The following is a 12200-nucleotide window of genomic DNA, read 5'->3' as shown; positions in this document are numbered from 1 at the left end:
CTGCGTTGGGTTGAAACGATGAAGAATGAGAAGGGGGAGGAGATGAAAAGAAAGGAGACGAGAAGAGAAGGCGCACACCTGTACGTGTTCATGATGCGACCTCAGGTCTTTTCAGCTATGTATTCGATGTGTATAAATGAGATGATGCGAGTCGTGGTTGTTTGCAGCCGCTCGGCTTGAATTGCGCTCTGGAGGCATGAATCTAGAAGTGTTTTGAATTGGGGAAGAGAAGAGGAGAGGAAGGACCAGCGCCGAAGCTTTGATTTGTGGCAGACGGCGGATTACACCATACTGAAGATTAACACACACACACAAACACACACACACACACACACACACACACACACACACACACACACACACACACACACACAATTTCCTGGATTATGGTGCTGGGGGGGCAGGAAGAAAAGATGAAAGAATGGAAGGAGGAGAGGAGAGGATGGAATTCCCATTATACGCTCTAATACGAGTTTGACACCATCTGCATTAAAATCCCTGCATCTGCAATCTGTCTCTCAAACACACACACACACACACACACACACACACTCACACACCCACACACACACCGTCTCTCTCTCTCTCTCTCTCTCTCTCTCTCTCTCTCTCTCTCGCAGAGGACCAAATTTTCCATTTCACCATTACATGTGCATGTGTGTATGTGTGTGTGTGTGTGTGTCTTCGGGTCATCGCCACTCCCTGCATGTGTCTGTGTGTGTGTGTGTGTGTGTGTGTGTGTGTGTGTGTGTGTGTGTGTGTGTGTGTCGTCACCACTCCCTGCATGCGTGTGTGCGTGTGTGTGTGTGTTAAGTGCATTGCACTCGTGAGATTAAAATATTGATGATTCTTCTATTATTCCTCTTTCTCTTGCTATCTTCAAAGTCAAGAGTGACTCAAAGAGTAAATAAAAATAATGGGTTTTTTTATACGGTCATTTAAATGTTAAATCAATCACACTTAATAGGTTTATTTTCCATTATTATAAACAACATAAAAAATATTATTCAAAATGTCTTATTAATTTATGTATCCTATTTCTTTCGATAAAATCTCCACACAATTTGACGTATTATTATAATTAAAGTTATTAAAAAATATTATTATTTTAAATGTCTTAATAATTTATTATTAAATGCATTCATTTATTTATTCTATTTGTTGCACAATTATTTCTGTGAAATATTACATATCCACGTCTGTCTTGTATTTGGTCCGATTAGAAAAAAAGTATTTTGGTCAAGACTGGGGAACCAGTGTGAAGTCTCCGCGTAGTCCCAAATAAATAAAGACTTTAACGGGTCGGTATTACACGCATCAGAAAACCATAACACATGTTGTTTAACCTTTATTCACCAGGGAAAGTGATTTTCAGAGCCTTCCTCCTTCTGGTTTATATTCATGTGTTTTTCCAAGCTGTCCACCCAGGACTCTGCTCACTTCTCTACTTTCGGCTTCTTGGTCATTCGGCAGAGCGGCTCTGACATTAAAACTGCACACGGTTCATCTGGTGGGAGTAAAGGTCGCTGTTCTTTCCGGATCATCAGCCCCCGATGCCAGCCCGGCTTCCCAAACCTCAGATTGGGAAACGGTCCTGGGAGAACTCTATAGGTCTACCGCTACCGCTTTCTTTCTCAATTAAATTAAATTAAATTTAAATAAATGTAATTTGTCTTTTTAGGGATGGGAAACATGTGTTTAACAATTATAAAACAGGGTATAGAATATAAATGCAATAATTGAAGATAAACAGGCGCAAAATGTGTCAACATTACCGTTAAAATGTAAATAAATAGGGTTACCTAAAAATGTATACACATTTTTCTGTCTCTCTCGCTCCAATCCAATTGGCTTTATTAGCGTGATCATTTAACACGTACTGCCCTAACCCTAACCCTAACCCTAACCCTAAGCATATACTGCACGATTGAATTACATTTCAATTAGCAAGCATTAGCATATTGACTAACAATAACAATAAGAGCAGTAAAGATCATGAACAACAAAGACGGGGGAAAGAAAGCGAATTACACTAATGAATAATAAGCAAATAGAACCGCGCACACTATTAGTGCTCCCTCTCTCTCTCCCCCTCTCTCTCTCTATCTATTGATCGTCCCTCTCTTTTCATTACTTGGCTGTTCGGGGCCTAAAGTGCCACACTTTAAATTTAGGACAGGTGTGCTCTATCAGCACCGGCCCGTTTGTGTGCGTGCGTGCGTGCGTGCGTGCGTGCGTGCGTGCGTGCGTTATCAGTGCAAACAGCTCCCGGCTGTGATACAAGCAGCGTGATTTTACAGTGTGTTTGGGTCTTTTCGTGTCGTTATCTAATCCTGTTTATAGATTTTATGAAATCTTGAATTTGGTGCTTCATGGGGAAAAAACACTTTAACTCTAATCGCATGTGTGCGTGCGTGCGTGCGTGCGTGCGTGCGTGCGTGCGTGCGTGCGTGCGTGCGTGCGTGCGTGCGCACGTGCCATGGTCCCAGGTAGAAGCTGCTGGTTCAATAATTAATCAAGAGTCGTCCATTAAATCCAAATGTTGAGTGACACAAAAGCTCTGCCCCGCAGCAGAAGGATGTCCACGTTTATTACCATGCATGGTGTACGTGCAGGGGTAGGCACACACACACACACCAGGTGGATGTTTCACAGCACACACAGAGCAGAGCACGCTGCAGGCCATGGTGTTCGGGGGAGGATCCCTGGGTACAACCGTCTGGTCCAGAGCATTTGTGTTTGTAAAATACCACGCCCCCCTGCCTCAAAGCATCTGATTTCCAGGAGGAAGATTAGCACTAATCTAGGTCTGAGTGAAGGTGTAATTACATTTTTGGATTAATGGGCGTGGCCTCCAGAGTGTGGTCTTTCATGGCCGTAGTCTAGGCCTTCCTATTCCACAACTAATTCACCTGAAATGAAGTTTCAAATGTGTCTCCTAAAAGGATTTTTAAATTCTGGTAAATTTTAAATTCTTAATTTAAGTAGGATTAACTTAATTTTGATTTTGATTCATTTTGGGCTGGTTGACATCGATATCAGCACTCGGGGATTTATCGACTGATTTATGGAATTATGATATTTTTCCAAAATCAGCCATCTAACGATGTATGAAATAATATAAAACGTTTTTAAATTTGTCTGAATTAAATTCTCTGTCCTGCAACTGGGCCTCAACTCTCAATGCCTTCCAGGTTAAAAGCTTGGAGTCTGCACAATTGGGTTCCAAGGGGGAAATGGAGGGGGCTGGTTTGCTTCGCGTGGTATTGGGACGCACCTCGTCATTGAGAGGGTTGTCGGAAATGCTCAAAATGCAGGGCGAGCGAGTGGCGGCGGTAGACGTGGGGCGGCAGTTTGGGACGCAGGGAAAATCCCGCTGTCACCGACGACTCAGGACGAGGTGTTCCCATTCTCAACGTCACACAGAGCAAGCTGACAGCAAAACTGAACGGAGAGAGAGAACGGTCAACCTGTCCTTTAAAACTGAGAGGGAGGGAGGGAGGGAGGGAGAGAGAGAGAGAGAGAGAGAGAGAGAGAGAGAGAGAGAGAGAGAGAGAGAGAGAGAGGGATAGAGTCTAGAGTTTAACGATACCGTCAGCGGAAAAAAAGAAGCGTGCATTCTTCTTATTCTTCATGCTGACTTTACGGCATCTCGCTTCATTCACCCGCAGTGGGACGGTGAGATTGTGATTATTGGATCAGGACGACTCCTGCGCTCCATCTGATGGCAGGTGGACGCAGGCTATCAGATGGAAAAGGTGGAGGAGCAGTCGGAGTCAGTGCTTCAGTAATGTGTTTATGTTAAATGGATTAGAGGGCTCCAGGCCTGCACTGCGTATCTGACCCCAGATCAGCGCTCGGACAGGGGCTGAATCCTTTGTTGGTTTTTTTTTTATTTACCGAACCACGGAACTCGATAAAATGTCTTTTTTTTTTTGTTTACCTTTCTGTCGACAGCGACTATGGTTAATTTGCGTATTCTATTTCTATTTGCGGCAGAATTCTGCCGTCATTTCTGTCTTACCTGTTGAATAACTGAGTGTCTTTTGTAAACGGAAAGTGTTATGTCTATAACAACGGCCGGGCAAAATAAAAACACAATACATTTTTAACACCTCAAAATCAATAATTTGACAAGGTTTTGGGGATGACTATTGGTGCTATTTACACACAACTAATATTGGAAAAACACTCACTAGTAAATAAGTGATGTGAGACTCCCGAACGATTAGTTCATAATGGACAAATTATTATTATTATTATTATTTATTTTTACCGGTGCTGCCAGCATGCTGGGCACACAAGTACAAGAGTATTTGTGTCATTGCATCTAGGACAGAGTTCTCAACCTGCAATGCAACTCCTTATTAATTCTTTAATCATCAACAACTGCTGCGATAACTCCCACCTACCAGACCTAGCTGACCTCCTCCACCCTTACGCCCCGTCCTGGAAGCTGCGGTCCTCGGACACGGGTCTGCTCTCCGCCCGTCGCACGGGGCTAAGAACCTTCGGGGACGGAGCCTTGAGTGTGGCGGCCCCTACCCGCTGGAACTCTCTCCCCGCTGACATTCGAAATGCTCCATCCCTGGCCACCTTCAAAAACCTCCTCAAAACCTACCTGTTCAACGAGGCCGACGGCCCCTGACCCTTTTTGGTTATTTTTTTCTGTTCTTTATTTATTTCGATTTGTCTGCCCGTCTTGTTTTGTTTTTTTGTTTTTCCATTGTAAAGTGTCCTTGGGTTAGTGAAAGACGCTCATCTTTGAGTTATTAGAGTAACTAAACATAACTAATACGATAAAGATAACTCCAATTTCAAACATTTTGTCTTGTTCTGTGGCCAAGACAATTTGCAGAATATATATATATATAATATATTCATTTTTTCAACACGACAGATACTGAGGGAAGGAATATCTATGCAGCCGGTTTCAAACACGTAATAATACTTCAACCCTAACCCAATCATAACAGATTATTGCTATAAGGTTGTTGTTGTTTTTTTCCTCCATTATCACAATGAGCAATTATCATAAGACTTTAAAACGAAAGGATAACACACACTCGACCCCCCCCCCCCCCCCAAGTGCCCGGTAATCGACGACGTCTCATCCCGCTCTCGCACCGACTCCGGCGAACCAATTAACCCAAACTAATGAACCCGGTGCTAGAACCTCCTCAACTGATCCCCCAACCGCGGCGGCGGCCGCGGTGATCTGATGGAGCGGCTTCCAGCGCAATCCTCCGTCTGATAGTTACCAAACGCTCCCTGGAAGTGGATAAGCTAATCCAAGCGCCGCCGCCGGTTCTAAACTGATTGATTTATTGCGTCGTTGAGATGAAGCCGAACGCCGCGCAACGCTTTGGTGGATAAGAGCAGAAGAGGAAGAGGAAGGGGAGGAGGAAGAGGAGAGAGAGGAGGCGGAGAGACTGGATTAAAACCCACGAGCGGAGCCGATAACGTTCGGTTTATTGGCTCCCGCGCGTGATCTCTCCAGGGGGGTTTTGGGGAACGTCCGGTGAGACCAAAGATCGGGTTTGCACCGACTGGGGTCACGTCAGGCATTTGAATTGAAATGAAGAGTTTGGCAACAACAACGGAGAGGCGTCGCTTGGCTTTGCTCGTGGGCACGTTGGAGGTGATGCCCTTCACTAAAGCCTCGTAGATAAGGAAGCGTGGCCCCGTGATCTGAAGCACCTCAGGATCCAAGTTAAGATTTGAACCTTTCAAACTTGTTTCATAAAATGAATAGTGAAGAAATCCGCGATGCTCTTGAAAGATCCAGGACACAAAAATCAATTCCATGGTTCATTCGGGCATTGAGAAATTAAAATTCAAGGACTTTCAAGCACTTGTTTAAGCACTTTTTTTAATTTTCAAGGTCTTCCCACAAATTAAATAAAATACATTTTCAATGTGATCTTTATTAATAGAAATATAATATAATCTTAGTCTCATTGTCTATAATTTTATTAGTATATATATTTATATCTTTATATCTAGTATTCATCTCATTGTCATCTACTGTTATAAGTGTCTCACACTTCTGCACAAAAGGGGCTATTTGTCAAGGTATTCTAGGACATTCGATTTCGAGGATGAAATTCAAGCACTCAAGGATCTGGTAAGAACCCTGCAATCAAACGCCATTGAAACTTTGTCAACTTACTTCCTGAGCTTCCACAATACGGTTACAAAATACTGCAAAACGAAAGATAAACCACACAAATGAAAGTCAACTCGCAATAGGACCCACGACCCAGTTTCGGATCGGGAGCCACAGGTTGAGAACCACCGCTGTAATAGACATTCCTAATTCCTGACATCGGCCTGTCCAAGCAAAAATAAACCAAGCATTGTAATTATGTTGAATACTGGATCTTAGCATAGAAGGAAATCCGCACCAGTGAGGATAGAGAGCACTGCTTGATGAAGACTCTAACACTGACCCCTAGTGGCTGCACGGTGGAACCACACATGAGCCTTCATGAAAATGAACCACTCACACCTGCCTCTTTGGTTGCCTTGACATTGAATCCCACTCCTTCCACGTAATCTAATGAAAGAATAATTAAGAGAGGCCTTACCTGAGGCTGACGCAAAGCATGCTGGGATGTGAGGCGACCAGACGGTGCTGTAGATGACCCCTTCGTGACCTCTGAGCGTGGCCAGCGAGCGGCCGAGGCTGGGGTCCCACTGGCGGGAAACACAAAGTGCTGTGAGCGCAGTGGGAAAGAAGGAGAGGGAGGACGAACTGGCCAATGAACGACGAATGAAAAAAAGAATGTGCACAAGAAAGAAAGAAAGAAAGAAAGAAAGACAGAAAGAAAGAAAGACAGACAGGCAGTCTCACCACTTTTGCCGTTTGATCCCAGGATCCAGACAACAGCAGGTTCTCTCCTCTGGTTTGAGACCAGTCCACAGAATACACCTACACACACACACACACACACACACACACACACACACACACACACACACACACACACACACACACACACACACACACACACACACACACACACACACACACACACAGGTTTTATCACCACAGAACAAATGAAGATCCCTGACTCCTATTTATTTTTGTTTGTGTGTATATATATATGTGTGTGTGTGTGTGTGTGTGTGTGTGTGCATGTGTGTGTGCGTGCGTGCGTGCAGTCCCACCTCCTGTGTGTGTTCTCTGGCCACTCTGAGCGGAGCGTTGTGATTGGCCGCGTCCCAGAGCTGCAGGCTTCCATCCCCGCCTCCCGCCACCAGGACGTGCTCGTTGTTCTCGCTCCACGCCACGTCGAAGAGACCGTCACTCCACTCACAGCTACGCGCGCACATGAAACACCACGAAAGTTTGAGTTTGACAACGTCGCTCGAGCCGGCCTCGCACCAAAGGCGACGGACGGACGACGAACAAACGGGAAGTGCATTCATCGCTCTGGAGGCTCGCATCCAACAAGTCACGTCTGGCAGGTTTTTTATTATATTGGAACGGGGCTTAAAACCCAGTGTACATAATATAATGACGTTATTAACATTAACGTTGGCTGTCACCATATTCATTATCAATAAATCTCTTTTTATAAGTCGATCGTGTGATTTTTTTAAGCATTTGCAAACACTGTATGAAGGGAGTGGACCATTTAATGGAAAATGGTCGATGTCCAGCTGCTGTACTGGAAAAAACAAGCTCGCCCGTTTCCCCGGACATATTTTCTAGTGTTGCCCCCTGAAAGTCTAAGAGGGGAATCATCAGCCGGAAACACGTCAGTCGACTGAGATTCTTCAAGTCGAGCAGTCGTTTATTGTTTTCTTTTGTCAGTCAGTGTACATTAGAGTGACAGGATAAAACAGATAGAATCTTACAAAATGCACAGGGATACCATTTCAATGATAAGTTATAAATGAGATGAATCATAAATATATTTTGACATGTGTGAATCCAACACGGCTCTCCGTGCGCTACGATCGCCGTGCCCCGTTCCTCCAAATAAAACAAGTCAAAACAGCGTGGGGGAGGCGGAGGAACGGGGCCTGACTCGTAAACGTTATTTTCTGCGCATGGCGCATGGGGGGCGACCGGGGAGAGAGTCGCGGCGAAAGTGTCCCCGTTACGCACGGTTTCGCTCCGTGCCGTCCACACGCACTCGTTTCGTTCCTTAAGGAGACGTCAAACAAAATAACCTTCATCTAAAATAAAAAGACACTGTTCTGACGCGCCGATGGCGGGGACCCCGAGGGACCCAGAGGGAGACGGGTGCGCAAATCGCGCCCCGATCGCCCCCTCTACGCACCCCTACTCGGGATGGCACCCGAGGCAGCCGCCTATATCGCCCATAGGGAGAGCTGCACCCCCACCCCCCAACAGCCCTAATATTTTGTGACGCGAACCTCGCGAACCACCATAACTGTCGGTTATGATGACCCATTTGGTGTGACGTGCCCTTCAGGCCTAAAGTTTACAGCTTCACCAGTCTAGGGTGAAATTTAGGGTATGTGAGACACAGAGAGATGGAGAGAGCTAGAGATGATCCGGCTCCAAGGAGAGGGTTCTTTTTCATCCTGACAGGCAACATCACTGCCTGGTTTGGGAACTGTACTGCCCAGGACAGGCGGGCCCTGCAGAGGGTGGTGCGTTCAGCTGAACGTACCACTGGAACTACCCTCCCCCCCTTGCAGGAGTTATACACCAGGAGGTGTAGTAGCAGAGCCCGTAGGATCATGAAGGATCCTCATCACCCCAACAACGGACTGTTCCAGCTGCTGCGGTCAGGCAAGCGCCTCCGCAGTCACACAGAGAGAACAGAGAGACTGAGACAGAGTTTTTTCCCGCAAGCCATAAGAACTGTCAATGCTGACCTCACCAGGGGTCCTAACTGAGCCACACACATAGGCTCCACTACCTACTGTACTGTATGTAGCATACTGTACCGCATACTGTATCACTGTTCAGGGTTGTTCGTGATGCCGTATTGCTGCGCCGTACTGTTGTATACTGTGCTGTATTATCCCAAACACTACCTCACTCTATTCACATTCACATGCCACTTTAATGCACATATCTGTACATACATAGGCATATTCCCTCTATCTATTCCATTTTATTTCATTTTATTTTTATTGTATTTTATTCTATATATTTTTATTTTATTCTATAAGTATCCAACTCACTGTAGTTCGTTTTAGGAGTCAGTTAGTCGGCCTATTAGAAAGAAATTCTTTATTTTTATTTTTTCCTAGGACATATTGTGTGCTGTCACCGGGTGCGTTGCATTACATTTCACTGCATATATGTATAAAAGTATGTATATGTAAGTGACAAATAAAAATCTTGAATCTTGAATCTTGAGAGAGAGAGCGAGACAGAAAGAGAGAGAGAGAGACAGATGGAGAGAGAAAGATAGAACATAGTGCGGAGTAGACATAACATAATACCTTTTTGCCAGAGAAATCCCAGTCTCTGTCTCCTCCAAGATAAGCAGTGAGCCAGAACCTGGAAGGACACCCACACACACACACACACACACACACACACACACACACACACACAAACACTTACTTGACCTATGCTTGTGGAACTTGCTGTGTTCCTATTTTGTTACATATGAAATAAAGTTAAAAAGCATAAGCTTAAGAGGAAATCTAATCTTTATTTATAGCATATTTTCTATAATATTTTTTCACTTTATATCATTGTTGGCTGTTATTTCCCCCTTGTCATTGATATTTATGTTTTTTTTATTGTAGTGTTACTGTATCCTTGCTACTTTGCTGTGTATATAAAGCAAGTCTTTTAGAAATGTGCTTTATAAATAAATGGTATTGTTATTAGGGTCCTGGTCCACAGAATGCGGGACAAGGAATCATTGCTATTGCTCTGTTTATTCTTCTCGTTCTTCTTCTTGTTCTTCAGCCTTTTCGAGTTGGCTTTTTGGGGGCCTTAAGACACTGAAAAACTCACGAAACGTTGCACACAAGTGAGTCCTGGTGTGTCACGTGATATTCTATGGGTCCCGTGCTTGGGCGTGGCAAAATGGCCGACCACGAAACCTATTCACTCTTTTTCCATGAGAACTCACAAAATTCAGTACACTTATGTAACACCACTAGACTTAAAAATATATATATATTGCGGCCACCGACACCCAACAGGAAGTCGGCCATATTTGATTAAAGGTGCAATTTTGGTCCCTTTTTGGTCCTTTTTAAGCTTTGTACTTTCGCAAACTCCTGCTAGCCGATTTTTTTCGGGTCCCACCGACACACGCACACCGAGGACCCGCTCATCACTGCCTACAGCTTTAATGGTTATTATTATTATTACTCACCAGCTATGCCGTAGTACTGTGAGGCGGCGCAGGCCAACCTCGTGGGGATGAAGGGAGAGACTTCCACTGCGTAGCCGTGACGGGCCGGAGCACGGAACACCTTCACCATCTTCCTCTTCCTCCCCGCGGCCCCCACCGGGCTCTGCTGCAAACCACACACCTTATTTGTTAGGAATTTGGTAAAGCTGGTACCTGCGGCCTCTACACGACTGAAATCCACACACAAAAAAAAAGCCTTTGGTTAGAGATACACCAATACCTGTACTGGGTCTCGGGTTTCCAATGTCTCCAAGAAATAATTTTCCAGGACTTTTTTTTAATGGGAGAATCAGAATGGGTTTAGGTTGGTGAGTTTTTACAAATGACTGACATTTTAAAAAGTCTGGAAAATCAAACTGCTGTCATTTCTGAGTGAGTCGCCAGGAACCGCATCTCAAAGGAAGAGTTGAACATTTCACCACGGCGTGTAGGCCTCGCTTTCAGTTTTTCAATTTTGATCTTGCAACACAAAAGCTCATTTCCATTATTTATTTTGGAAGTCGGAAATTGGGCATTCGTGGAGTTTGAAACATCTTCACGGGACACCATGGCAAGCTCTCAGCACAGCGGTTAAAAAAGTGGTATGCGTACCTGGAGCAACTGTGCTGAACATGTGATAATATGAAATTAAATTAATAGTTAAAAAAAATATTGTGGGGATCACTGATAAGGACGTGCAACTTCAAATCTCCAACTATCTAAAACAAATTTAAAAAACATATAAAATAAAAACTAAAGTCAAAATTGTATTAAATAAAGATTAAAAAATAGAAATGGCCATATATACACATATTCAAAAAGGCAATACAAAATAGGAATAGTAATATATGTATATTCAAAATATATACAGAATATACAAATACAATTCTATGCACGGGACAAGTTATTGGTATGTGTATGTAGGGTATAATAAATAACAATAACATTAATAATGCAATAATAATAGTAAATTGTAAATATTATTATGGAATTATTAATAATTATTGCTATGTATTTACTTGGTTGCGACAGTTACACGCGTATTCATATCAGACGCCCTGTCCTCTAGGGTTGGTTGGTCGCTTTTGTCATCTTATTTTCACTGGTTTTGGCGGATTCAACTCTGTGTGTACAGTCTGGTCGTATTCGTGTTGTTTCGGGCCGAGTAACCATGTTCAAGGAAAACCGTTGTTCCCCTGGACATTTGGAGTGAGTTACAGGTTTTTCCAGAGCCGTATTTTCATTTTTTTTTGGGGGGGGGGCATAGAAGGGTGCGGAGGGATCTTCATCTTTCTTTCTTTTTCGGGAGTTGATTCCGTTTCCTTCCAACAACTCAACGCTTCAGTTGGAGACGTGAACGGAGGCGCACAGAAGGGGGAAAAAAAAAGAAAAAGCGCCGGTTGCGGCAGAGGGCGCGGGGCTGTAAAACGCCCTAAAACGCGGCCGTTTAGCCCGCGTCCATTTGTAATTGCTTGGAGATGTGAGTTACCGTCTGGGAGGTGGACGGTGAGGAGCCGCGCGTCGCTCACGTCGCTCCGCTCCGGCGCCCGCAACCGCTTCCGTGTTGTGGTCACGTGATCCGGAAGGGACGGCGGCGGGGAGGGCGCGGCGGCCCGCGGCCTGCGGCTCCGCGGCTCGGCCGCCGGGGGGAGACACGACGGCTCCGGTGGGGAGCCGCTGCCCCGCAAGGCAACCGTTGAGTTGTAACCGGCGACGTTCTCACGGCGGTTGCTCCGAAATGTCTGCAGCGCTTTCGTAGTTCCTCTGTCCCGCGGTTCGATCCGCCTCGCAGGGCGTTGTTGGCGTGGGGGCCGCACCGTACGCTTACATTGCCGAAGGCCAATGGAAAACAAA

At 44.9% G+C, this 12200-nt stretch overlaps 1 protein-coding gene across 4 annotated transcripts in view; it reads right to left on the bottom strand.

Annotated features, from left to right (window-relative positions):
• pex7 (peroxisomal biogenesis factor 7) overlaps positions 1 to 11920 on the bottom strand; it is a 40958-nt gene extending 29038 nt beyond the window's left edge. For 2 of the 4 annotated variants that reach the window (XM_079996682.1, XM_079996685.1), the window contains exons 1-6: positions 11836 to 11915; positions 10329 to 10473; positions 9436 to 9493; positions 7174 to 7324; positions 6857 to 6934; positions 6591 to 6699 (exon numbers count right to left, since the gene is read on the bottom strand). In XM_079996682.1, coding sequence (XP_079852808.1) covers positions 6591 to 6699; positions 6857 to 6934; positions 7174 to 7324; positions 9436 to 9493; positions 10329 to 10437 — 505 coding nt within the window. In that variant the 5' untranslated portion in view covers positions 10438 to 10473; positions 11836 to 11915. Of the gene's footprint in view, positions 1 to 6590; positions 6700 to 6856; positions 6935 to 7173; positions 7325 to 9435; positions 9494 to 10328; positions 10474 to 10587; positions 10638 to 11365; positions 11399 to 11835 lie in introns of those variants that run through there. The other 2 variants (XM_079996684.1, XM_079996683.1) reach the window with 2 other exon arrangements.
• Between the last annotated feature and the right edge of the window lie 280 nt (positions 11921 to 12200).

This window comes from Zeus faber (genome assembly GCF_960531495.2).
Source record: "Zeus faber genome assembly, chromosome: 2".
In the NCBI taxonomy this organism is placed as follows: domain Eukaryota; kingdom Metazoa; phylum Chordata; class Actinopteri; order Zeiformes; family Zeidae; genus Zeus; species Zeus faber.
This window is presented reverse-complemented; position numbering and strand designations above follow the sequence as displayed.